Source organism: Polyodon spathula, chromosome 11 (assembly GCF_017654505.1).
Source record: "Polyodon spathula isolate WHYD16114869_AA chromosome 11, ASM1765450v1, whole genome shotgun sequence".
Classification (NCBI taxonomy): domain Eukaryota; kingdom Metazoa; phylum Chordata; class Actinopteri; order Acipenseriformes; family Polyodontidae; genus Polyodon; species Polyodon spathula.
In genome coordinates this window covers 31,680,828-31,708,528 of record NC_054544.1, presented here as the reverse complement: position 1 = coordinate 31,708,528, position 27,701 = coordinate 31,680,828, and the positions used below count along the sequence as shown (strand labels likewise).

Genomic DNA, 27,701 nt, shown 5'->3' with positions numbered 1-27,701 from the left:
ATTTTTTTAAAACTGTCCAAATACTTTTGTAAACCTTTATCAATCCTTTAGACATTTTTATTATCCATCCATATCATTAACTGCTTATTCCTTTACAGGGTCGCGGTGAGCTGGAGCCTAACCTGGCACACATAGGGCGCAAGGCAGGACAACACACATCCTGGATGGAACGCCAGTCCATTGCAGGGAACTGCACACACACACACACAAATACTCACACAGAGGGCAATTTAGAATGACCAATCAACCTGAACAGCATGTCTTGGTCTGTGGGAGGAAACCGGAGTACCTGAAGAAAACCCACGCAGACATAGGGAGAACATGCAAACTCCACACAGACAGACCCCCTAGGCCAGAACTGAACCCAGGACTCTGGCGCTGTGAGACAGCAGTGCTAACCACCACACCACCATGCTGCCCAAATTATTATTATTATTATTTATTTATTTTCTTTTGTAGATTTAGCATGTGGACTACGTTACAGGAAGTAATGCCAGGAAGAAGCAGGCTTAGCATTTTTATGTTTTAGGTGTTTTATGAAGTGAAGGTTGTTTCAGAATAAAAGACAGCAATTAATGTGATCTCCCCAGGGTTGGCACATCAGCAGACTTGCTGTACTTTGATCGCTCATGCTATCCTTTTTATTATAGAAATCCATCTCACCTTAGTTGTGCAACTACAGGTACCTATACATCTCTTATTCGAGATAAGGCTGACACATACCGTTGTTTGTTAGCAACACTGGGCGTTGCACAGTTGAGGTTACAAAAATCAAGGTGTAACTACTGTGTTAAACCCAGAGTGTGGGGTATTCACCAGCTTGTTAAAATGGGGCTGCTAAGTTCTAAAGAAAAGAAAATCAAACATGCACGTATTTTGATGATGGGCCTTGATGCAGCAGGGAAATCCACCTTCCTCTACATGCTGAAGTTTAAAGAATCTGTTGCTACAGTTCCGACAATTGGGTTTAACGTGGAAATGATTGAAATGGACAAGAAGTTTACTTTGACAGTGTGGGATGTTGGAGGGCAGCAGGAAATGAGGACGTATTGGAAACATTACTATGAGGACACTGAGGGATTGGTGTTTGTGGTGGACAGCGCCGATACAGCGCGACTAGAGGAATCCAAGAAGGAACTTAATCATATCCTTAAAAATGATCACCTGAAGAAGGTTCCAGTCGTAGTGTTGGCCAACAAGCAGGATCTTCCAGGGGCCTTGAGCACCACAGAAATCACAAAGAAGTTCCATCTAAAGAAGCTGTTTTGTGACCGAGACTGGTATGTGCAGCCCTGTTGTGCTAAAACTGGAGTTGGCCTTGAAGAAGGGTTAAGAAGATTAGGGTCGTTTGTCAAATCATGTATGCAGTCAAAAAAAGAATCTGTAATTGCTTTGTAAGAGACAGTAAATCTACAGACACGTGTAGTATGGAGATGTACACTGTAGGGGAATAATTGCATAGAACCATTCCTGTACCTGTTTGTTGCTGGCCTGTACTACATTTATTCACTGAGTTACATGTTTTAAAATCTTTTGAGTTTATGATTTATTAAGTTTATAGAAGTAAAGTAAATGGATTAAACTGCAGGTACCTGTGGCTGAAAGAGCTAAACTGTGGGTGGTGTGACAAAAAGGAACATGACTCCAGCTTATCTATTAATTACCCCAACTGAGCTGGCTCCAGCTTATTGGTTGAAAGGGAAACAACCCAATCTCTCTGTAAAGGTGTAATAACTGTATGCTAACGCTGTATGGCAGAACACTGCTCGGGCTTCCTAACACTGATGTGTTGAGCTGTTCTCGTTTGCGCAAACTAATAAAGCTTTATATCTCTGAACACCTGGTGCAGTTGGCTCTTAAAAGTTGCAGACCTGAAAAGTTCCACGACATTTTGGCGTTGTCGGCAGGATCCTAAACTCCGCCCGGTGGAAATAGTCCCGGGACAAAGAGTCAACCGTCGACAGGGTTCCGACTTAAATACTGGAATCAGGACACCGCATTCTGGGAACGGGCAGGGTCCGCTCTGAGTCTGGCTGAGGGCTCCACCGAGGTGGATAAAGGATACTGAGAGCAACTGAGAGGTGAGTCAGACGATACTGAGTCTGGGACTCAGTAGGTTAACCTTGGTCTGGGACCAAAAAGACGGAGTACTCCATACTAGGTTTGGAACCTAGTTGTGGTCTGGGACCACAGGACGTCCGAGAAAAAAAATAAACAAATAAGTTAAAAAAAAAAAAAAAAAAAAAAAAGGAATTTTGAGAACTTTTTGGCCAAAATTCAAAGCGCTATGTGTGGCGTAAACCTAACACTGCCCATGCCTCAAGACACACCATCCCTACAGTGAAGTATGGTGGTGGCAGCATCATGCTGTGGGAATGCTTCTCATCAGCAGGGACTGGGCATCTTGTTACAATTGAAGGAAGAATGGATGGAGCAAAATACAGGAAAATACTGCAAGAGAATCTGCTTCAGTCCGCTGAAAAACTGAAGCTTTGGAGGAAATTCACCTTTCAGCAGGACAATGATCCCAAGCACAAGGCCAAAGCAACATTGGAGTGGCTCAAGAACAAAAAGGTGAATGTCCTACAGTGGCCCAGTCAAAGTCGTGAACTCAATCCCATTGAGAATCTGTGGCGCTATTTGAAAATTGCGGTCCACAAGCGTCGTCCAACCAACCTGAACAACCAGGAGCAAATCTGCCAAGAAGAATGGGCCAAAATCACTCTGACACTGTGTGCAAAGCTGGTACATACTTACCCCAAAAGACTTAAAGCTGTTATTGCAGTGAAAGGTGGCTCTACCAAATATTAATGTGTGGGGGTTGAATACTTATGCAAGCAAGATATTTCAGTTTTTTATTTTTCTTAAAAATATTTCACAACATAAAACCAATGTCACCTTACAATAATTGATTCTGAGTTTCAGTGTTTAAACAGAACAAACAGAACGAAATTTCAATGTACCATTTGTAATTCAGTAATATGAGAGAATTGATCAGGGGTCTGAATACTTTTGCAACCCACTGTGTGTGTGTGTGTGTTTGTTAATGTTATATATATATATATATATATATATATATATATATATATATATATATATATATATATATAAAAATGTACTTGCAATGAACGTTTTTTCCCTGCAATGTTGCTTTATTTACGTTAAAACGGAAAAACTAATGTTTGTTTTTGTTTTCACGAGAACAAAACAGTGAGAGTATTGTCACTATATTTATTATATAATATTATATATATATATATATATATATATATATATATATATATGTGTGTGTGTATATATATATATATATATATATATATATATATATATATATATATATATATATATATATATATATAATTTAATTCTGTCTGTGTTATTTAAAAAAAAAAAAAAATGTGTATACTGGCACCATATGAAGCAGGACATAGGAAAATATTGATAACAATGCATAGCATAACAATGATAAAGGCCTTGATTAGATTATAGTGGTCCTGAAAATCAACGCTTTTCCGACCATCCGGGAGGGCTTTGTGACGGTAGCCAGGAGGAATGAGAACAGTCTCAAACCGCCAATTCCAACGCTATGAATATAAACTAATAAATAAACAAATTTCTATTTATTTATGAATTAATTTATTCATTAATTTATGTATTTTTTCATTTTGGCATGAAATATCCGTCATAACAGGGTACATGAATCACAATTTAATTAATTTAGAACATACATTTATTTTAAGAAAATTAGGCTACTTTAAAATGAGCTCTCTATTACTTTCCTTTTTTTCTCTCTGTCCTGACGTACTTGCTTTATTCTGTTCTATTAAATATATCTTATCCTGTTTCTCCCAGGCAACGTCTGTTTGTTTTTTCTCTACCTTTACTACCTTACAATCACACCTGTCCATTGCTTGAAATCCTGTAATGACGTCATTTGTGTCATTAACATATAGGCTTATCGTTTAAAAATAAAAATTTCACCCATTCCATCTGTCAGAAAACAGCTGGAAAGTGTTTCATTTTATGATGGAAACAATCGTTCCTGATAAGAGTCTGGTCTAAAACATACGGAAACAGCGAGTTTACCGGCCACATACCAACTTTTCAGGGAGCTATTCATTGCCACTACCACACCGTGTTCTGTTGATATATTGCATGGTCGTCAACTTATTTGTCATGTGACCATACAAGACGTCTGACTGCGAGCAGCCAGCTCCCTCCCTGGTTAGTTTAGGAAAGGAATGGGAGCAGCGGGGCCATGCTTCGTGAAGCCGCACTGTGACAGCGCTACCTAGGTGTCGGTTTTTTATTTGCATGTTGTATTTCTTTTTAAAGAGCGCAGCCATCCTGACCAGCAGTCCCGCATATGCTGACCTACATTGGCCGCAATGCTACCTTACCACAAGCATAACCAGCAGGTTACTTTCATACTACTTTCTGTTCCAGTCTGTGTATCTATAAAGCAGGTATTATTTTACAGTATGTTTATCTGTGCTGTAAAAATAACACACACCTCCCATTATTAGATTACCTGAATACTGCCCGCCTAAAACAGCTTGACTGAGTTTGGCATGAAAGCATGTTGTTTTAAAAAAATGTTCAAGTTACTATTCGCTCCATAAATTAATCTGCCAATACAGGCATTGTTTCAAGGGCTTGGTAGAACGTATTTATCTGTAACCTCTTGTAACACTTCCAAAGATCTTGGCAGTCCTTTCCAGTGTTACCAAATATCACGAGAAAAGAGAAAAAGCAGCACGGCCTTTCAAAACAAGCCCAGCCCATTTCAGAAGGGAGGGGTGTTTATACAATTCCATATTTTTCCTAATTACGTGCATATACATTAACAAGTCGATCACCAAAACCACTCCTACAACCATTTTAACTGTTGAAGTCGCGTATTACCAAAAAAAAACAAAAAAAACGCAAAAAAGATTAAAGCGACTCTCAATAAAACAAGCCCAAGCTTATTATAAGGCAACTGTGCTCCTTGCCTTCATGGCGTCTTATGAATAAAGCGCTATAAAGTGTATACAGCACTCCCTAGTGCTAGGATGACCAAATTTGTAGTAATTTGAATCCCCTCTCCCCTTTCCCCCTTCTTCCTCCCTACCGCCTCCCTCCCATACGTCCCTCCCCCCTCCCCCCAGAGTGAGGCTGGGCCTTTACCCGGCATTCCCAGGGTTTCTCTGCGAGCGAGCCAGCAAAAAAAAAAAAAAAACAAACAAAAAAAAAAAAGAGTCCGCTAACAGAAGATTAGAAAAAAAAAAAAAAAAAAAAAACACACAACACCCAGAGATTCTTTACAAAAAAATAAATAAAATAAAAAATCGTATACATATATATATTTTCAAACATGGCTGACAACGAGAAACTGGACAACCAGCGGCTGAAGAATTTCAAGAATAAGGGCCGCGATCTTGAGGTAATTTTGGGGCTTTCTCGTTGTTTTGTTGTTTCAGGTTCCGCTGTGACGTCTTTAGTAATTTCCAGGATCTAGAAGTTTGCACCCATCCCACCCCATGCCAGGCCCTGGCTGCTTGTGAGTGAACAGGCCTAAGTCGACGCCGATTTGAGTAATTGTAAAATATATAATATACAGTTATTAGATGTAATAAGTTATAGACATGACTGCGACTTTTCGTTTGGTGTTAAGTTTTAAACCATGCTGTCCTGTTCGATTTTGTAGCCAGATAAGAACTAAGATGAGAAATTACGTTATACAGTGACTAGTGCTAGCAGATTGGTCACCAGTAAAGTATTTAATTCCCGCTAAATACTGAAAAATAATAATCTCCCTTGTCGATTACATATTTTAACCGTATATCAAAATGGAAGCCAATCGTAAATAAACACTTTTATAATATTAACGCAAACAAATAGCGATAAGTGGCAGTATTCTTTAAAAGTACCAGTTTTAATAGTCATCTTTTCAGTTGGGTGATGCTTTTTAAAGCATTCAAATAACATGGCAGGCAGTATTTTGTATTATGCATTTAGACCACTTAACTTCAATATTATTTCAAGGTATGAAATGCAATTGCTGCATTTATGTACGCACTACCGAGAAGACGCGACACGTATTTTTGTGTTGGGAATGGGAGTGAATATTTTTGTTCCAGGGCCCATGTACCATCAGCCGCACAATGCAATTAAAAAGGGTTCAGTGCTACAACAGCAGGCGTTCAGAAGAGTAACAGCACACAATAGTATAATTGCACCTGTGTGTGTGTGTGTGTGTGTGTGTGTATCTATTAGATAGCTATCGATCGATATATATATATATATATATATATATATATATATATATATATATATATATATATATATACACACACACATACATACATACATACATACATACTATCATTTAGTGTAATTTACACCTTTTGCTATACTGTGTAAACGTTTCCTTTATTTGTGTATAGATTGAACATAAAGAAACCAGATGAATAACATCTGAATAAAACTAAAAACACTTTCCTCACCACTATCAATATCAAACAAGGATCCCATCATTGTATGTTTTATAGGCCACCTCTTAACTCACTGCTAAGACGCATAGAACCCATGTCTTTTCTGGGCTACATAATATGTAATCGACAGTGTTGTGGGATTTACTTTGTAATCCTGGTTAAAATGAAAAATCTAAAAGCCTTTCCATTGTTTTAGCTAACACCAATGATTATCTAACATTTAAAGACCACCTGCACAATGAACCCAGTGCTTGGTAGGTACTAAAGCACTGTAGGTATTGCTGTCTTTATTGATATGTTCAAGATACTTGAATTGTCTTGTGACCAATGGGTCTTCAGGTTGCTGTGCCTGCATCAGTCGTATCCCAGTTTTAAAAGTAAGTAAACCAACACTATTCCTTGATTTGTAAGTTTTTAGAAGTTATGAGGTTGAATAAGCTGTTAATAGATTCTTTTAGAAATGCACGTGTGTAATGGAGTGAATACAAAGTGTTGAGGGCCCTGGCTGTATACATGAAAATGGCTGAGTTTAAATTCCACGAGCATGTGAAAGATTTCTAACTGGCATTCCCTTCCACTTACTTTAGTCATTGAGTGTGTCATTGCTTTCTCTTTAGTTGTCTTTATGAGCTGCACTCTTGCTGTGAGTTGTGTACAGATGTGGTATGGAAGTAATATTGGACATATAGACACACAAAGGTGGTTAAACAGCTTTAGTATAACCTGCTTACATTTTCCTTCCACCGGGCCAAGCTAGGTAAACTGATATCGGCGTGCTTTGTGATGGCCATTTGACTGACTCCTCACCCATCTCTGTACTCGTTGGTTTTTGTGGTTTACTATTAAGAATGATTGTTTATCAGGGGTGTAGTAATTTGTCTGATTTTCACAGGTCGTTCATGTATAAAAAAAGACACCTTTACTTATTTTATTTGAAAGCATTTCCCATGTGTGGCATCTCTTTGAATTTTTTTACTCTTGGTATCTGTTCAATAACTAGGTAGTCTAGATTTAAATACATCTATACTACTTGTTAGTTCTCTTCTTTTCCTGAATAAACTTTCCACTATATCTAGTGTATTTCGCAACTAATTAAGTTAATAATAATATTTCCAGCAGTCTAATGCCAGTGATTTCATGTTTGCCAAACTCCCTGTTTATTCTAAAACATTTTGTACCATAAGTGGTATTTATTTAGATTTATGAAGTTTAGACTAACTTTCATTTTACAGAGAAACTTGACATAGACAGCTTGTATTTCAATGTTCAAAGGTTTCATGGTGTCCTTTTCTTTTGGTTTTAAGACTATGAGAAGACAGCGGAATGAAGTTGTCGTGGAACTTCGAAAGGTAACGGCCACTGAGTTCTGTGTTTTTGTTTTAGATATTTTACTTTCCTGTTCTCAGAAGTGTGGGAGCTTTGCTTTCTATGAATCCCTGCTAGCATTGCTGCAGTCTCCAGAAACATGCAACATGTTTTACACACTCTAAATGTATGAAAGATAAATACAATTCTGTTTTGTAATACTAATCACTTGTTTTAATAGACCAGTGACTTTTCATTGTGTTGCTGGCTGTGTACCGATTCTAGATTGCAACCAGTTTTCCCCTCATTTCTTTTTGTAGAAATATTTATTTTCAGGATGACTAGGGTTAAACTGTATTTTGTTTGTTCTGTTTAAAGAAATGTGCGGATCATTGGTTAATCTACCCTGTGTCACCAGTGGATGCTGAAATGTATTTTGTTTAACGCATAGGCCAAGGAACTAGAACATATCTGTTTGACAATGGAAATGGCAAAATATAAAGTTTCTGAAAATGTTTTCAATTGTGTTTTACAGAACAAAAGAGATGAACACCTATTAAAAAGAAGAAATGTCCCGAATGAAGATATTTGCGAAGACTCTGATGTTGATGGTGATTTCAGAGTGGTAAGAGATGTAAAAAAAACAAACAAACACATTGCTTTATGTATGGTCTTGTCTTTATTACAAAATAAATAATGCAGATGCCTTTTTAAACAGTCCTCTCATGTGGCTGAACTGTTTTTAAAATCTATTTCCTCTTCATTGATGGAAAGCATTTTGCAATTCTAGATAGAGAATGTTTTGAAGAAATAATAAAAGTATAGTTTGTTTTGTAAGTCAAATAAGAATTTTGGTTTCCTCTTCTGTAGAAAGGTAACAATCTGGTTATTTAAATACCAGTGTAACAGTATAAGTTAATTTGCTTTCTTTTGTGTTTCAGCAAAATACTTCATTAGAAGCAATAGTACAAGTGAGTTTGTTTTCTGAATTGTTTGTCTAATCTGATTTTTATTATGAATATACTGTTTAATGCAGGCAGGAGTTTTAACTTAATTTTATTTGCCTTTGCTCTAGAATGCTACCAGTGACAACCAGGGTATTCAGTTAAGTGCAGTGCAGGCTGCAAGGTGAGCATATATTACTATAGATATATTACTGTAGATGGGGAGTTTTTTTGTTTTTATATATATTAAAAAAAAAATAATACATACATGTTGGAAATAACAGCTACTTGTACATCCTTTGCTACTTTGAACATTTCATTGTTGACAGAATAAAGGTGTAAGTTGAACTTGTGATTTAGCCTTGTAATGCTTCATTTAAAATTGATATTTGTTTCTGATGGACTGATTTCTGAAAATTGAAATGCATAGAAAATTCTATAGTTTTACATACACACTAGACCCCAAACTCTAATTTGAATTTTGTAGTTCCTTCTTGTAACTTGGTTTTATATTTTTATTTTAAGCACAGGTTTAGGTAACTTGGTTTTGTGTTTCGTTTTGCAGAAAGCTGTTATCAAGTGACCGAAATCCTCCAATTGATGATTTGATAAAATCTGGCATTTTGCCTATTTTGGTTCATTGTCTGGACAGAGATGACAAGTAAGTGTGTTCAATATTTCAATATAAACTGGAATCAGTTGATGGTATTTCAGGTTGAAATGCATGTACAATCATTTTATTGTAGTGTCCTGAGGTTCAATATTTATCATTAAGTAGAATTTCTTAGAACTTTGCAAAAGTACTCCTAAAATCTTCTGGATTAAACTTTTCCTTTGCGCGTTCTCTCTCTTCAATACAGAATACTCGGTTATGTAATAGCGTAATCCATTAACCATATTTAGTAGGGAAATGTATTCTTTAGAAACCTTCTCATTGAAGCACTACATAACTGACAGTCCTAGAAGGTACAGAAACAAAGGCTTATGTTTTTCAGATTAACTGTACAATTCATTATGCTTAAACAGAACATAATTCCTTGTTTTTACAGCCCTTCATTACAATTTGAAGCAGCCTGGGCTTTAACAAACATTGCCTCCGGAACCTCTGAACAGACGCAAGCAGTTGTTCAGTCGAGTATGTATACCTGTATCTTAAGGTACCATTTGGGGTTGGTAGGTCAGTTTTCATTGGATAGTAACATTCTTTACGTGCTTGATTGGTCATTGTATTAAATGTTGTATTTTGTCTTGATTATTTTGAGCCACGTTTGTTTTTGGGTATATTGCATCGGGGCCATTCCATGAAAGTGGTACATATACACTAAGTCATTGATATCAGACTAATGGCATGCCCAAGTCTCTTGTGCTTGACTGTAGTCAGATATTGATGACTTATCCAGTGTAATCAACATTTTCCTTTAATGTCCCATTTGTATTATAAATGAATACCAGATTTCTCCTTGTTCAGTGTAGGTAAGATCTGTGAAGCTGAGCGGTTCTGACCACTCAAACTGTGCCACATAACAGCAGTTATATGTTCAGACGCCATGCAATTTAATGTATTATACAGCTTTAAAATGCAAGTATATATATATATATATATATATATTATAATTTTTTTTTAAACTTTACAAATGTGCCGTAGTGTTCCATTTAAGGGTTGACAACTGTGCAGATATGAATATTGACAAATCAGTACTTGGGTGACTTCTGCACAAACTTTAGGAACAGCAGTGGTATAAAATAAATACATATGCTTCTATAGTCAACATTTATACCATTTCCACACTTCCATGTCATGCCTGATTTTTCAGAATGTATTTCTTACAGCACGCTGATCCTAAAGCATTGTACCCATTCCTTTTCTTCTAGATGCTGTTCCACTATTCTTAAGATTACTGCATTCCCCTCATCAAAATGTTTGTGAACAGGCAGTGTGGGCCCTGGGAAACATCATTGGTGTGTGTCATTTCTCCCTATATTTTCAGTAATATCCTTTTAACTTAATTCTGCATGGACTGAATAGTAGTGTTGTACAAGTCAACACTTTAAAAGCGCTGTGCACATAAAATTGCAAACTTTACATTTTGTATTCAAAATGCCCATGCGTTTGCTAAAACTGAGCTTGAACTACTTTTTGTATGTCTCTTGGAGTATTTGATCATTTTCCTCCCTCCCTTTGAAGGTGATGGACCTCAGTGCAGAGATTATGTCATCGGCCTTGGAGTAGTGAAACCACTGCTTTCATTCATCAGCCCATCTATCCCCATCACTTTCCTGCGAAATGTGACTTGGGTAATGGTTAATCTGTGCCGTCACAAGGATCCTCCGCCACCAATGGAAACCATTCAGGAGGTACTTCAACAATACATATTTACTTTCACGGAGTCCACTGGGCTGTTGGAGCAGCTCAATATATTCAGACTCGTCCATGTCGGGGTACTTTTTGCTCCTATATAGTCGTGAAAAATGCAAAAAACCCAATGAGCTCAACACTTTTCTGTAGAGAATTGGCTGTTTTAGACACCCAAATATATTTAAATCCTGCTTTTTTATGCTTTTTTGCAGATTCTTCCAGCACTTTGTGTCCTGATTCACCACACCGATGTAAATGTAAGTATGTTCAGTATGTTGTAGCAACCCGGTCAGTTCAGGTTGGCAGACTTTTACTTCATCTGGTTCTGTGTATTCACATTATCTGTGTTGTTCTCGGGTGGGACCATACCACTAGTTTTGGTAGTGTGGGGATGTGTGTGTGTGTGTGTGTGTGAAGCGCTGTTGGTTGTGGACCATGTCATCTAGACGCTCTTGCTCTGTCCCCCCACATGAGAGAAGTGGTCTACTCTCCTGTGTCTGAGGGGACTGATGGCGCGAGCGAGAAAGTGAGCAAATTTTTAGGATAGAGACCAGGAGGAAGGATTTGTTTTTGTGGTGGGATCGCAGGAATCACGCATTTTCCAAGTTGTTCCCACATATCTGCAACTTTCAGTGCAGGAAAATCCTGCGGAGATATTGTAAGACACCAAGCTACTGTATTTTCCACCCAATTTAGAATGTCTGAAACGCTACAACAGTCTCTAAGGAAGTGGGTGTCAGTGACAAAAGCACTATGAGCCACATTGAGTAGTTCTGCTTAAAATAAATACATTTTATTATAAAAAATATGTAGAACTATATATAAGGTATTGCTATATATTTTAAGTGCCGCGAGACTTTATTCTCGTGACTAACTTTAACTCAAAGGTTATGCACATTACTCAGGTACTGTAAAAGTCACCACTTGGCTTATTTAAAAGTACAGATTCAGGGCTTTCCAGAGACGTATTCAGTGTGTGTATGAAGTACTCCTAGACGGAACTACGATAGCCTGAATTTAAGCCTCTCATCATGTGATAGTTCGCAGCTAAGGTTTCATTTTGAGTCTGTTGCTTTATCATTATAGCAGCTAGACTAAAAGGGGCTGTATCATTGGAAAGCTTAGAAGCTCAGCCAGCCCCCATATATGTTAATTTCATATTGCGGTTCAATGGTGCAGTGTTTTTTTTTTTTTTTTTTTAAGCCAACCCCATAGTGCTGTGTAAGTATTTGCCCCTGTCAGATTTTCTGCATTTTTGCACATTTTTCATATTGAATTTGGTCAGATCTTTTTGTGGGTTGTAATAGTCTATAGAGCCAGTCTGAAAGAAAAAATGATACCAAAGTTTGATGCTTCTTTCATTTGTTTGGTGTGCAAGATAGTCAAACATGCAATCTTCAGGTGTGAAAGTTATTGCCCCCCCCAGTTAACGCAACCCAATTAAAGGGATAATTAGGGTCAGCTATTTGAATACTTTGGTTAACAATCAGGCCTGATTTGGGCCAGCCCTGCCCAATATAAATCTGACTAACTTTGGCCCTTACCATCAGAGTTCTAGAGGCACATCATGCCACGATCAAAAGAAATTCCTGAAGACCTACAGAAAAAAAGTTATTGATGCCTGTCAGTCTGGAAAGGGTTACAAAGCCATTTCTAAGGTTCTGGGGATCCACCAAATCACAATCGCCATATTATCCAAATGGAGAAAGTTTGAGACAGTAGTGAATCTTCCCAGGAGTGGCTGCCCTACCAAAATCTCTTCAAGAGCAAGGCGTAAAATCATCCAGGAAGTCACAAAGAACCCTAGAACAACATCCAGGGATCCGCAGGCCTCTCTCGCCTCGGCTAAGGTCAGTGTTCATGATTCCACCATCGGGAAGACACTGGGGAAAAATGGGATTCATGGCAGAGTAGCAAGGCAGAAACCACTGCTCACTAAGAAGAACATGAATGTTTGTATCAAGTTTGCCAAAAAGCACCTGGATGATTCTCAAGAGTTCTGGAACAATGTTCGATGGACAGATGAGTCAAAAGTGGAATTTTTTGGCTAACATGGGCCCTGTTATGTCTGGCAAAAACCAAACCCTGCATTCCACAGCAAGACCAGCGGTCAAGTATGGTGGTGGTAGTGTCATGATTTGGGGATGATTTGCTGCATCAGGACCTAGACGACTTGCCATCATTGAAGGAACCATGAATTCGGCTCTGTATCAGAATTCTACTGTAGAGTGTCAGGCCATCCATTTGTGAGCTGAAGCTGAAATGCACCTGGGTCATGCAGCAAGAGAATGATCCTAAACGCACAAGCAAGTCTACATCAGAATGGTTGAAGAACAAGAAATTTAAAGTTTTAGAAGGGCCTAGTCAAAGAGAGATGTTGAGATGTTGTGGCAGGACCTGAAACGAGCAGCTTATGCTCGAAAACCCACAAATGTCATTGAGTTGAAGCAGTTTTGCATGAAGGAGTAGGCCAGAATTCCTCCACAGCGCTGTGAGAGACTGATCAATAACTACAGGTAGCGTTAGGTTGCAGTTGTTGCTGCTAAAGGTGGCGTACCCAGTTATTGAGTCTAAGGGGGCAATTGATATGTGTGTATCTGTATATATCCTATATATATCATATATATCTATATATATAGATATACAACACACACAACCCACCACCACACATATATATATATATATATATATATATATATATATAAAAAATGTGTGTGTGTGTTTTTTTTATATGCAAAAGTGTCTTTCCTTTTTGCCACCCCCCCTGAAATTTGGGAATCCCCCCCCCATTGGTTGCAGCATAGGGGGGAAATCTGAAGCACACAAAAATGAAATTCAAACCCTGCACGTATACCGCCTTGACACTAGCCACGGAAATCATTTTGATGGGTTGAGGTTTTCAAATTTAAATTGCTCTGTGTGTCTGAAAGTTATATGGTTGTCTGTTTATGACTTTCCTAAAGAAATACCCTGACTGCATTTTTAAAAGGCAGGATCACAAAAATAAGGAATTTATAAGCTCGCCCGCCTAGCACAAAGCCGTAAGTTTTACTGACTTTAATACATGTTTTTATTTTGAATATAACCTACAATATTCTTTTGTATAGATATATGAAGCTAGTCACAGTGCTTCAGCAGAAACATTTCGATCAAAAAACTGCAGAGCTGCAGGCTACAGCAGCTCAACCTGGATTCTGGGCTGCACTGAATGACACGCGCAAGAGCGAACACATGTTACTTTCGTTTTAAATTAAAAACTACTTTAGTTTTGTATGTACTTATAACTGTTTGCACACTAATTTCTTTTAAAATCCTTATTTTTTATTATTTCATTTTTTGAAGTAGTGCTTTATACATGGTAAATTAGGAAATAAAACCTTTTGTTTAATTGTTCATTTAAATAAGGCATTTGGGCTGTACAGAAGTTTATGATGTGCTTGAATAAAACTCGTTGTCTGTTTGTCTTTCATTTTAATATTGATGTTTAAAATGCACCACCATAATGAATGCTGTTGCCTGTTTTAGGTATGAGTATAAACGTGGCGGTTCTAGTGTTAACGTAGTAATCTTTTGTGGCGGATATGTAGAATAATATTGTCTGACATTAGGTTTGAGTACTCGGGCACTAAGTTACTAAAAATTCCCACCCCTACAGAAAAAACCATGCTATTAAAGCACATGCAGCAAAGTTGTATATGTATAGAAGAGAATTTATGTAAAGGTTTGGGAAAGTCATGGTTGTTGGTTTGTCTTATTTTATAGTAGTCGTAGTGTTTTGCAGCTCCTGGCAATTCAATGAGTTGGTTTGTATGCTAGTTCAGTATGGGGTAATCTTACAAGTTATTTCTTTTTCTTTAGATTTTAGTGGACACAGTCTGGGCTTTGTCCTACCTAACAGATGCTGGCAATGAGCAGATTCAGATGGTTATAGATTCAGGAATAGTTCCACATTTGGTGCCTCTCCTCAGCCATCAAGAAGTCAAAGTCCAGGTATGTACTAATTAAATTCCTGTTTTAACCAATTAATTCAATAGGAACTGCAGGGATGCATTACTTGTTGGAGAATTGTTTTGTAGCCAAGCAGCCCTTGTTTTGTTTGGCACGTAAAGCTATGTTTTCACATTTGCATTTTTTTTTTTTTAATTTAAAAACAAAAAAGCAACATGTGCTTTACCTGGTCCTTAGCTTTGCATTGCTATTTGTTGCTCTTAAGTTAACAATCCTAGCTTGTTCATGCATGCCAGCCCCTGCTAGATGATCTTATCTTTAGATAAGTATGAAACTGAAGGTAACTCTCTTTGCATTGGATAATTAAGCAATGTAGCCTGACTGGGTGTGTGTCGTTGTGGGCTATCACCACACCTCGGGTGTGCTGTGCAGCACAAGGCAAGCCAAGTGTTTTGTAACGAACAAGTAAGTGGCGGTATCCCACTGCGAAACATAACGTGTTGTGACATATTGTGATTTATACAATGGATTAAGTTTAAAGAGTTTGTGGCAATGTCTGTGAATATTGTCATGGCTCTGACATTATAGCCATTGAAATATCCCTTTTCTAGCCTAAGGAAGCGTAACACTTTTTTTTTTTTTGTTTTGTTTCAGACAGCAGCTCTGAGAGCGGTGGGGAATATTGTGACTGGTACGGATGAGCAGACACAAGTGGTTCTTAACTGTGATGCTCTCTCCCACTTCCCAGCTCTTCTCACACATCCAAAAGAGAAGATCAATAAGGTAAGCAGCAAGAAAGTGAGCTACAAATTGGCTACATTAAATTGACAATTTTTCTCAAACATTACATTTTGTTTTAAACACTGTTCCTTCACATTAAACTTGTTTTTAATAATTTATTTATAGTTGGAAGTGATAAAATAGAGTAGTGTGGTGCCAGGATGTGTGTTGGGGATGAAACATTTATTTTGTATTTGATTTTTGTGTTCATGTATAAAATACTGCTTGCAGTAATAAATGTTAAAAATAGTGTTCTGGTGGGATGGGACAGGTGAATAAGTGAGTGTATGTGTGATTCAAATAGGCTGTGGGAAAAGGGGGGCACAGAAGATTGTGTATCTCTGCTGGCTTTGAAGTGCATCTGAGGCCAGTCGTGTGTAATCTAGAGGCTTTCATTGTAAATTGTCTGATGATTGGAGCCTCACAGCTACTCACCTTGGCATCATGCAATCTCTAACAACTGCATTTTTGCAGTGTTCCTGTAATCTGATCCAACATGCTTTAAAAGTACCTGTTTATCATCAAGGTAGTTCAGAAACGTGTAGCTATCGCCCAGATTTTAAGTACAGTATAGTGTAAGTGAATACTATCCTCATCAATCCTGCAGGAGGCGGTATGGTTCTTGTCAAACATCACTGCAGGAAATCAGCAGCAAGTTCAAGCTGTCATTGATGGTAACGTCGTTCCAATGATCATACATCTTTTGGACAAGGTAAGGTTTTTATTATGGTTTAAACATAGTTGAGCTGAAAAGCAATGTACCATGTATACAAAATAGTTTATACATTTTGTTAGTGTTGCTACACCAGGTCTGTTTTTGCTCAACATGCATTCATTCTGCTCATTAACCCTTTGCAGTCCATTCATTCAGCGCTTGTCATGTGCGCCGGGTCCAGTTTTCACACACACTGTTTATTTTACACGCGCTGTTTAATTTTATTTTTTTTTTAAGAGTAAAACCGGTTTAAAAGGCACTGAATCACAAAAGCACTCTCAGTACTGCATCTCCAGCCAAGCCCCACTCCTTGTTCACTGTATTTTTCACATACCTCTTTATGGACGTGCATACTGATAATCCTTTGCTGATCACTTGTTTTATCACCAAACTCCTCAATAATGCGATCCAATTTATTACTATAACATCTCAAAAAGTTCTAGAAATATCTGATACTCTCTGTGCGCTGGATGCAGAAACAGTTATCTCCTTTGTCTGTGTTATCTCTGTGATGCATGGGGCTATCGGATACTCCCTTTTTTCGGTTCCTATCAGTCTCACTCAGCTATTGAAAGGTTTTCTCTGCTTTTTCCTTAGAAAAAACGACTAGACCTGTGCGTTATGTCTTTTTGATGTCTGACAGCGGACTGGAAAGAGAACATTTTTGTTTTTAGTAGCATTGCATTTAACAAATATCTTCATATTTCCTTGTTCAAGGGTGATTTTGGTACTCAGAAGGAAGCTGCGTGGGCTATAAGTAACCTTACAATCAGTGGAAGAAAGGATCAGGTAAATACAATTATGCACCTTTTCTAATGTTTCTAGCTACAGTAGTTTGATTCCATTTTGCTTGTCACATATAGTACTGAAGATGTTTAGAATTTCATTGGGTTGCTTGCCAAATTTAATTCAAATAAGTGCGTCTAATGTGAAGTAAATTCCTCCATGTTCTAAGATTTTAGATTAACATTTTAATTTGTTTCCAATAGGTGGCGTTCCTTATCCAGCAGAATGTTATTCCACCGTTTTGTAATCTGCTTATAGTGAAGGATGCACAGGTTGTACAAGTTGTCTTGGATGGGCTCAGCAATATTTTGAAAATGGCAGATGAAGAGGCAGAGGCCATTGCTAACCTGATTGAAGAATGTGGAGGTATTTAGCTTTGTGTGGCAAGTTTATTCATGGATTACTTGAATTCAATTTTTTGAACTTGCTGATTTCATATATAATGGAAAATTGAAATTTCGAATTCCCAATCTGGTGACTTCTGTATGTAATAAATATGTTAGGTTACTTTTTCATTTGAGTAACTTTGATCCAACTTTTTCCCCTTGTAAACTTTATATAGATGTAACATTCTGCATCAGGTCATTATATATATCATTATATATATATATTATATATATATATCTTTATATCTATATATATATATATATATATATATATATATATATATATATATAAATATACTATTTCATTATTTTATCCCAGGTTTGGAGAAGATTGAACAGTTGCAGAATCATGAAAATGAGGACATCTATAAACTGGCATATGAAATTATTGATCAATTCTTCTCCTCTGATGATGTAAGTATAGTACTGGCAGTAGGCTCCAAAAGGCAAAAAATTTATATATATGTATTTGAGGTCAGTGTGGGTAGAAAATCCAGAACCGGGTACAAGCCAAGAAATACCTGGATTCCCAGGTCTTTTTTGGGTAATAATTTAAGAAAATCAATAATTATTAATGAAGTGCATGATACATATTTAAATACTATATGGTACACAAACATGTGTACTATGTAGTATTTAAATGTGTTGTGTTAGTATACATGATTTAGTATGAGACATTACTAGCACTTAATGTGCTCCACAAATATTTATTTAATCCGAAACAAAATAGGTTAATGTTTGATAAGTGTGTAAGTAATGTTGTTCTCTCTCAATTCAGTGTTTTTCTGGAGTACACAGCTCACAATAATTTATTTTTAAATAAAGGCTACTTTGATATTTTTGGTAAGAAAGAGTTCTTGCTGACGTAAACCCAACAGGATGTTATGTTTTCTATCCAGTTTAGTTCCTGAGAAGAATAGATGCCACAGTTATTGTTGTTGAGGTGTCCTTGCCGCTGTGTGTTAGTTTTTCTGTGAAATATTGATATCCTGTCAGTTAAGAAAAGGCTTAATGCAAAGCTTGTTTTAACATTGTCTTTAGTTACCCCGGCCAGAGACCTGTGCTTACAACTGCATTGTCATATTTTCTACATTTTTTAAATTGTCAAATTAATAATCGATACCTGGGTAGCAAAAAGAGATCCTGGTTGGGTAATTTAAAACCTGATGGGTACCTGTAATGATTTGTGTGTGTATGTGTGCAAAAAAAAATATATATATAATTTTTTGTTTGTGTGTGTGTGTGTATGTATGTGTGTACGCAAGGGACTTTTTCAGCCTGAAAAAAGAAACAAGGACCAGGGGTCACAAATGGAGTTTAGAAAAAGGGGCATTCAGAACAGAAAATAGGAGACACTTTTTTACACAGAGAATTGTGAGGGTCTGGAATCAACTCCCCAGTAATGTTGTTGAAGCTGACACCCTGGGATCCTTCAAGAAGCTGCTTGATGAGATTTTGGGATCAATAAGCTACTAACAACCAAACGAGCAAGATGGGCCGAATGGCCTCCTCTCGTTTGTAAACTTTCTTATGTTCTTATGTTCTTATATATATGTGTGTGTGTGTGTGTGTGTGTATATATATATATATATATATATATATATATATATATATATATATATATATCGATATATAGATATATATATATATATATATACAACACACCACACACACATATATACATACTATGTATAACATACAGCTCTGGAAAAAATTAAGAGACCACTGCAAAATTATCAGTTTCTCTGGTTTTACTATTTATAGAACATAAGAACATAAGAAAGTTTACAAACGAGAGGAGGCCATTCGGCCCATCTTGCTAGTTTGGTTGTTAGTAGCTTATTGATCCCAAAATCTCATCAAGCAGCTTCTTGAAGGATCCCAGGGTGTCAGCTTCAACAACATTACTGGGGAGTTGATTCCAGACCCTCACAATTCTCTGTGTAAAAAAGTGCCTCCTATTTTCTGTTCTGAATGCCCCTTTGTCTAATCTCCATTTATGACCCCTGGTCCTTGTTTCTTTTTTCAGGCTGAAAAAGTCCCTTGGGTCGACACTGTCAATACCTTTTAGAATTTTGAATGCTTGAATTAGGTCGCCACGTAGTCTTCTTTGTTCAAGACTGAACAGATTCAGTTGTTTTAGCCTGTCTGCATATGACATGCCTTTTAAGCCAGGAATAATTCCGGTCGCTCTTCTTTGCACTCTTTCTAGAGCAGCAATATCTTTTTTTATAGCGCGGTGACTAGAACTGCACACAATATTCAAGATGAGGTCTTACTAGTGCATTGTACAGTTTTAACATTACTTCCCTTGATTTAAATTCAACACTTTTCACAATGTATCCGAGCATCTTGTTAGCGTTTTTTATAGCTTCCCCACATTGTCTAGATGAAGACATTTCTGAGTCAACAAAAACTCCTAGGTCTTTTTCATAGATTCCTTCTCCAATTTCAGTATCTCCCATATGATATTTATAATGTACATTTTTATTTCCTGCGTGCAGTACCTTACACTTTTCTCTATTAAATGTCATTTGCCATGTGTCTGCCCAGTTCTGAATCTTGTCTAGATCATTTTGAATGACCTTTGCTGCTGCAACAGTGTTTGCCACTCCTCCTACTTTTGTGTCGTCTGCAAATTTAACAAGTTTGCTTACTATACCAGAATCTAAATCATTAATGTAGATTAGGAATAGCAGAGGACCTAATACTGATCCCTGTGGTACACCGCTGGTTACCACACTCCATCCTGAGGTTTTTCCTCTAATCAGTACTTTCTGTTTTCTACATGTTAACCACTCCCTAATAGGTATGTGTTTGGATAAAATGAACATTTTTGTTTTATTCTATAAACTACTGGCAACATTTCTCCCAAATTCCAAATAAAAATATTGTCATTTAGAGCATTTATTTGCAGAAAATGACAACTGGTCAAAATAACAAAAAAGATGCAGTGTTGTCAGACCTCGAATAATGCAAAGAAAATAAGTTCATATTCATTTTTAAACAACACAATACTAATGTTTTAACTTAGGAAGAGTTCAGAAATCAATATTTGGTGGAATAACCCTGATTTTGAAGCACAGCTTTCATGCGTCTTGGCATGCTCTCCACAAGTCTTTCACATTGATGTTGGGTGACTTTATGCCACTCCTGGTGCAAAAATTCAAGCAGCTCGGCTTTGTTTGATGGCTTGTGACCATCCATCTTCCTCTTGATCACATTCCAAAGGTTTTCAATGGGGTTCAGGTCTGGAGATTGGGCTGGCCATGACAGGGTGTTGATCTGGTGTTCCTCCATCCACACCGTGATTGACCTGGCTGTGTGGCATGGAGTGTTGTTCTGCTGGAAAAACCAATCGTCAGAGTTGGGGAACATTGTCAGAGCAGAAGGAAGCAAGTTTTCTTCCAGGACGACCTTGTACTGGAAGAACTTATTTTCTTTGCATTATTCGAGGTCTGACAACACTGCATCTTTTTTTGTTATTTTGACCAGTTGTCATGTTCTGCAAATAAATGCTCTAAATGACAATATTTTTATTTGGAATTTGGGAGAAATGTTGTCAGTAGTTTATAGACTAAAACAAAAATGTTCATTTTACCCAAACACATACCTATAGATAGTAAAACCAGAGAAACTGATAATTTTGCAGTGGTCTCTTAATTTTTTCCAGAGCTATATATATATGTGTGTGTGTATATATATATATATATATATATATATATATATATATATATATATATATATATATAGACACACACACACACACACACACACACAGACAGACAGACAGTGCCTTGCAAACGTATTCAGACCCCTGACCAATTCTCTCATATCACTGAATTACAAATGGTACATTGAAATTTCGTTCTGTTTGATATTTTATTTTTAAACACTGAAACTCAGAATCAGTTATTGTAAGGTGACATTGGTTTTATGTTGGGAAATATTTTTAAGAAAAATAAAAAACTGAAATATCTTGCTTGCATAAGTATTCAACCCCTGTGCTGTGGAAGCTCCCAGTTTGCACCGATAAAAGAAATTGCCCTAATGGGGATACAATTACTTTACCATTAAAGTTGCTGTCACATTTTCTGGATAAAAACCCCACTGTTGAAGAATCATTGTTAAAGTAATACAAATGCATAGATAAGGAAAAGGGTACAAAATAATATCCAACTGTTTGGATATCTCAGTGAGCACAGTTGGATCAATAATCAGGAAGTGGAAGCTGCATCACACCACCCAGGCACTGCCAAGAAAAGGCCGTTCCTCAAAACTCAGCGCTTAAACAAGGGAGACTTGTGAGAGAAGCCACAGAGAGGCCAACAGTCACTTTGAAGGAGCTACAGAGTTCAGTGGCTGGGAGTGGAGTAATGGTGCACCAGTCAACCATATCAAGAGCTCTGCATAACACTGGCCTGTATGGGAGGGTGGCAAGAAAGAAGCTGTTACTCAAAAAGTACCATCTGAAAGCATGTCTGGAGTTTGCCAGAAAGCATGAGAGTGACCCAGCTGCGATGGGGGAAAAGGTTTTGTGGTCATATGAGACCAAGATAGAGCTTTTTGGCCAAAACTCAAAGCACTATGTGTGGCGCAAACCTAACACTGCCCATGCCTCAAGACACACCATCCCTACAGTGAAGTATGGTGGTGGCAGCATCATGCTGTGGGGATGCTTCTCATCAGCAGGGACTGGGCATCTTGTTACAGTTGACGGAAGAATGGGTGGAGCAAAATACAGGAAAATACTGCAAGAGAATCTGCTTCATTCCACTGAAAAACTGAAGCTTGGGAGGAAATTCACCTTTCAGCAAGACAATGATCCCAAGCACAAAGCCCAAGCAACATTGGAGTGGCTCAAGAACAAAAAGGTGAATGTCCTACAGTGGCCCAGTCAAAGTCCTGATCTCAATCCCATTGAGAATCTGTGGCACTATTTGAAAATTGCGGTCCACAAGAGTCGTCCAACAAACCTGAACAACCTGGAGCAAATCTGCCAAGAAGAATGGGCCAAAATCACTCTGACACTATGTGCAAAGCTGATACATACTTACCCCAAAAGACTTAAAGCTGTTATTGCAGCAAAATGTGGCTCTACCAAGTATTAATGTGTGGGGGTTGAATACTTATGCAAGCAAGATATTTCAGTTTTTTATTTTTCTTAAATATTTCCCAACATAAAACCAATGTCACCTTACAGTAATTGATTGAGTTTAAGTGTTTTAAAAAAAAAAATTGAACAGAACGAAATTTCAGTGTACCATTTGTAGTTCAGTAATATGAGAGAATTGGTCAGGGGTCTGAATACTTTTTGCACTTTTGCATGTACTGTATATGTGTGTGTATGTAGTGTATGTATATATATATATATGTGTGTGTGTGTGTATATATATATATATATATATATATATATATATATATATATATATATATATATATATATATATATATATATATGTGTGTGTGTGTGTGTGTAGATATATATGTATGTGTGTATGTATAGTGCATATGCATAGTGTATGTAATGTATGTACACCTTCCTAATATTGAGTTGCACCCCCTTTTGCCCTCAGAACAGCGTTCGGGCCATGAACTCTACAAGGTGTCGAAAGCGTTCCACATGGATGTTGACCCATGTTGACTCCAATGCTTCACAAAGTTGTCAAGTTGGCCAGTAGTGGATCTCTACTCCGAATAGCTCGTTCCATCTCCTCCCACAGATGCTCAATTGTATTGCTATCTGGTGACTGGGCAGGCCACTGCAGTAAGCTGAATTCACTGTCATGTTCGTGGAACCATTCCTGGACAATCCTAGCCTTGTGGCATGGGGCATTATCCTGTTGAAAAAATCCATTAGCAGATGGATACACTGCTGCCAAGAAGGGATGCACCTGATTGGCAATGATGTTCAAATATCCTGTGGCATTCAAACGTTGCCTCACTTTTATCAAGGGGCCCAATGTGTGCCATGAAAACACACCTCGCACCATCACACCACCACCACCAGCCTGCAATGTTGACACGTGGCATGATGGATGCATGTATTCATGTGGTTTTCTCCATACCCTAGTCCTCCCATCAGCGTGAAACAGCAGGAACCGGGATTCATTAAACTAGGCAATGTTTTTCCAATCCTCCAGTGTTTTCGTTCCTTAGCCCACTGCAACCGCAGTTTCTTGTGTTTTGCTGAAAGAAGTGGAACTCTGTTAGGTCCTCGGCTGCCATACCCCATTTATGTCAAGGTACGACGAGTTGTGCATTCTTTTGTGGGTTTTTCGGCACCAGTGTTGTACTGGACTGTCAGTTGAGTATCTGTAGCCCGTCTGTTGCTCTGCACAATTCATGTCAGCAGCCTTTTGACCTCTTTCATCAATGGGCTGTTTTCGACCGCTGGCCTGCCGTTGGCTGGGTGGTGGACCATCCTTGATACACACGGGAAACTGTTGAGCGTGAAACCGAACAGTGTTGCAGTTCTTGACACACTCAAACCGGCGCGCCTGGAACCTACTACTGTACCCCGTTCAAAGGCACTTAAATCTTTTGTCTTGCCCACTTACCCTCTGAATGACACACGTACACAATCCATGTCTCAGTTGTGTTGAGGCTTAAAAATCCTTCTTTAACCTGTCTCCCCTTCATCTACACTGATTGAGGTGGATTTAACAGATCACATCAATAAGGGATCATAGCTTTCACCTTGATTCACCTCGTCAGTCTATTTCATGGAAAGAGCAGGTGTTCTTAATGTTTTGTACACTTAGTGTGTAATTGTTATACAACACTGTTTTGATATCTTGGTGTGTTTTATTATTGAACTTGTCTCTACTTCCTCACTTGCTCCCTCCCCTCCCAATCATTTATATTCCCTATAATTTCTGTTTTTACTTTTTCAGATTGATGAAGATCCCAGCCTGGTTCCGGAGGCAATCCAGGGTGGAACCTTTGGTTTCAACTCATCGGCTAACGTACCAACAGAAGGGTTCCAGTTCTAGAAAGTTAACCAAAGCGGAGTTGACTACATGATGCAGCCCTGTAAAATGAAATTTGATCCATTGTGCTTGGCTCATGGGAACCACTTCTGCATTAAAACGGAGAGAAAATGTGTGGATTTCGTTTGGCGCCTGAAATAAGCCCAAATTAAGTTGTGTTGGCGAGTGGGTGCGAGTGAGAGTGAGTGGTAAAATGTTGCAAAGTCTACACTGAATGCTTTGAGGATGTTTCAAGAAACTGCAAGTTATTGAAAGTCAATGGCAAAGAAGGATCTGAAAAAAAGAAATACATTTGAAAATTGGACAAAAGTACCATATCATAGCTTGTGGACTTGCAGCTGAAAAAGCAAGAAATTTGGTCAACTTTTGTCAGTCCAGAGAGCCAGAACCAAGGCCTTGTTAAGAAGCACTGTGTGAATGGATCTATGTATGAATGTCTGGACTCAATTCTCTGGAGCCAGGGCTCTTCGTTCGTGAAGCAGGCTCTCAAGTCCAGGAGTATAGCGTGTGTACGAGAGTATGGGCGTGTGGGTGTGATGTTGTATGTGAATGCATTCAAAACTTGATTTGCCTGTAAGGGGCACATTTAATAAATCCCAGAAGATTAACAAATGAAAATTAAACAGAAAAACATCCATTTTACACTGGACAATAAAATTGACTGGTTGGGCAGCAGTTCATTGTATGATAAACATTCAACAGATTTGGTTGACTCTTGCATCCAGTGTGTGTGTTTATTTTTAAGATTTTTTTTTTTTTTTTTTTTAATTTTTTTTCTTAACAGCTTTTATTTTAGATGCTTGTATAAAACAGAAAAATATAGGAAGGCTCCCCTGTGTATTTGTACCACAGATTGGTTTGATGCTGTGAATATCTTTCCATATCATCACCTATTAAAATCATATAACTTATTTGTGTAAATTAGCTTCCAGCATGAATAAGGGTAACATTTCCCTTGAAGCCAAAGTAACTGCTTGGCAGTGAAGATTTGCCATAACAATGTGCTTCAACATTAAAAGATAGCGGTAGTAATAAACTGGGCATTTTACTTGTGACATGATGAGTAACCTTTGCATGTACCAAACTACAGCATAGTTTATGTTAGCTAAGTTTTGTTAGGCTGTGTATACAGTGTAATTAATCTTTTAGACTACTGTGCTGTTAAATGTTCAAATTCTGACTTCATTTCTAAATTTAAGATATGGACATTTCTAAACAATTTGCACATGTATTGCTAAATAAGGACTGATTTGAGACGGAGTGTGTGTAGATGTATAAATCAGTTGTTTCAACACTTAACAACATGCATAATTTTTTGTGTTTTCATTTTTATTTTATTTAGCTAGACAGCCATAAACAATCTATCTTGAGCCACTTTAGGGGAGTTTTGTATTTTTTAAGACTTGCATCGCAAACATGCAAGAAGTGTAATTTTTTCTCTGGTATTTTTTAGCAATTGGAAATATTTGCCTCTTTTTTAGGTATCCTTATACTAAATTAAGTGATAAAGGTGAAGTCAAGCCAGTTCTCTTTAAGGTGGCTCATTGTAGGAAATGCTGTGCCTTCCCCCTTGAGCACAGCGATGCATGAACAAGTTTGCTGTATTTAAGTTCATCAGAGGTTAGCTTGTGTCAGTTTATGTAAAGTAACTTCACAAAAGTAGAATGGATTACATTTTGTGGTCTTAACCTTTTGTTGAACTCTTATTTTTTGCAGCATTCCTTGCCAGCAACGATGTGGTTTCAAAAGATAAAGCAAAAGATAACTTATCCTGTTATCGTAATACTAGAAGCTACAGGCTATGTTGTCTGAGAAAAATAAAGATTTAAACCCAGATGTGCGGCCTGGTCATTTCTCAACAAGTAAAGGTTAATTTTCTGTTAATGTATTTAAATCATGAATTTCCTTAATGAATAATCCCTTTGGGATCTGTGATCTTGTTAGATTAATCTACAAATAAGTCAAATTTCTGGGTTGGACGTAACTAACATACAGTACTGTGAAAAGTATTTGCCCCTTGTCTGATTTTCTGCATTTTTGCACATTATTTTCACATTGAATTTGGTCAGATCTTTTTGTGGGTTGTAGAATATAGAGGGAGTCTGAGAGAAAAAATGACACCAAAGTTTGGTGTGCAAGGTAATCAAAAATGCAATCTTCAGGTGTAAAAATGTTATTGCCCCCTAGTTAACTCAACACAATTTAAGGGATAGTTAGGGTCAGATGTTTGAATACTTTGTTAACAATCAGGCCTGATTTGGGCCAGCCCTGCTTGATATAAATCTGACTAACTTTAGCCCTTACCGTCAGAGTGAAGTTGTCAGCACAGAGGTTCTAGAGGCACATCAAGCCACGATCAAAAGAAATTGCTGAAGACCACTGGAAAAAAAAGTTGTTGATGCCTATTAGTCTGGAAAGGGTTACAAAACCATTTCTAAGGCTCTGGGGCTCCACCAAACCACAGTCAGAGCCATATTGTCCAAATGGAGAAAGTTTGGGAGAGTAGTGAATCTTCCTAGGAGTAGCCGCCCTGCCAAAATCTCTCCAAGAGCAAGGTGTAAAATCATGCAGGAAGTCACAAAGAACCCTAGAACAACATCCAGGGATTTGCAGGCCTCTCGCCTCGGCTAAGGTCAGTGTTCATGACTCCACCATCAGAAAGACACTGGGCAAAAAGGGATTCATGGCAGAGTAGCAAGGCGGAAACCACTGCTAACTAAGAACATAAATGCTCGTCTCAAGTTTGCAAAAAAGAACCCGTTATGATCCTGAAGAGTTCTGGTACAATGTTCTATAGACAGATTAGTCAGAAGTGGCTTTTTGGCCAGCATGGGCCCTGCTATGTCTGGTGAAAACCAAGCACTGCATTCCACAGTAAACTTCATACAAAAGGTCAAGCATAGGGGTGGTAGTGTTATGATTTTGGGATGCTTTGCTGCATCAGGACCTACACAAGTTACCATCATTGAAGGAACAATTAATTCTGGTCTGTATCACAATTCTACAGGAGAAT

At 37.7% G+C, this 27,701-nt stretch overlaps 2 protein-coding genes and 1 non-coding gene across 3 annotated transcripts; all 3 read left to right on the top strand.

The window, feature by feature from the left end:
• The first annotated feature begins 828 nt into the window (after nucleotides 1-828).
• arl14 (ADP-ribosylation factor-like 14) lies at nucleotides 829-1,398 on the top strand. Its single transcript, XM_041264544.1, has one exon. It carries the CDS (start codon nucleotides 829-831, stop codon nucleotides 1,396-1,398), a length of 570 nt encoding a protein of 189 aa, XP_041120478.1.
• Nucleotides 1,399-5,280: 3,882 nt separating this feature from the next.
• Nucleotides 5,281-26,522, top strand: LOC121323082 (importin subunit alpha-3-like). Its single transcript, XM_041263823.1, has 17 exons — nucleotides 5,281-5,425; nucleotides 7,781-7,825; nucleotides 8,317-8,406; nucleotides 8,723-8,752; nucleotides 8,857-8,909; nucleotides 9,291-9,386; nucleotides 9,775-9,860; nucleotides 10,598-10,684; nucleotides 10,911-11,080; nucleotides 11,294-11,338; nucleotides 14,940-15,071; nucleotides 15,684-15,812; nucleotides 16,417-16,521; nucleotides 17,242-17,313; nucleotides 17,514-17,676; nucleotides 18,016-18,110; nucleotides 24,593-26,522. The coding sequence occupies exons 1-17, from the start codon at nucleotides 5,357-5,359 to the stop codon at nucleotides 24,689-24,691; spliced, it is 1,566 nt and encodes a 521-aa protein (XP_041119757.1). The 5' UTR covers nucleotides 5,281-5,356; the 3' UTR covers nucleotides 24,692-26,522.
• On the top strand, nucleotides 15,979-16,304 carry LOC121323731. The gene has a single exon (XR_005951173.1).
• Nucleotides 26,523-27,701: the final 1,179 nt, after the last annotated feature.

Coding starts and splice junctions, on each gene's coding strand:
- arl14 (XM_041264544.1), top strand. CDS start 829: ATGGGGCTGCTAAGTTCTAAAGAAAAGAAAATCAAACATGCACGTATT.
- LOC121323082 (XM_041263823.1), top strand. CDS start 5,357: ATGGCTGACAACGAGAAACTGGACAACCAGCGGCTGAAGAATTTCAAG. Junction 9,387..9,774: donor TGTCTGGACAGAGATGACAA/GTAAGTGTGTTC, acceptor TTGTTTTTACAG/CCCTTCATTACAATTTGAAG. Junction 9,861..10,597: donor GCAAGCAGTTGTTCAGTCGA/GTATGTATACCT, acceptor CTTTTCTTCTAG/ATGCTGTTCCACTATTCTTA.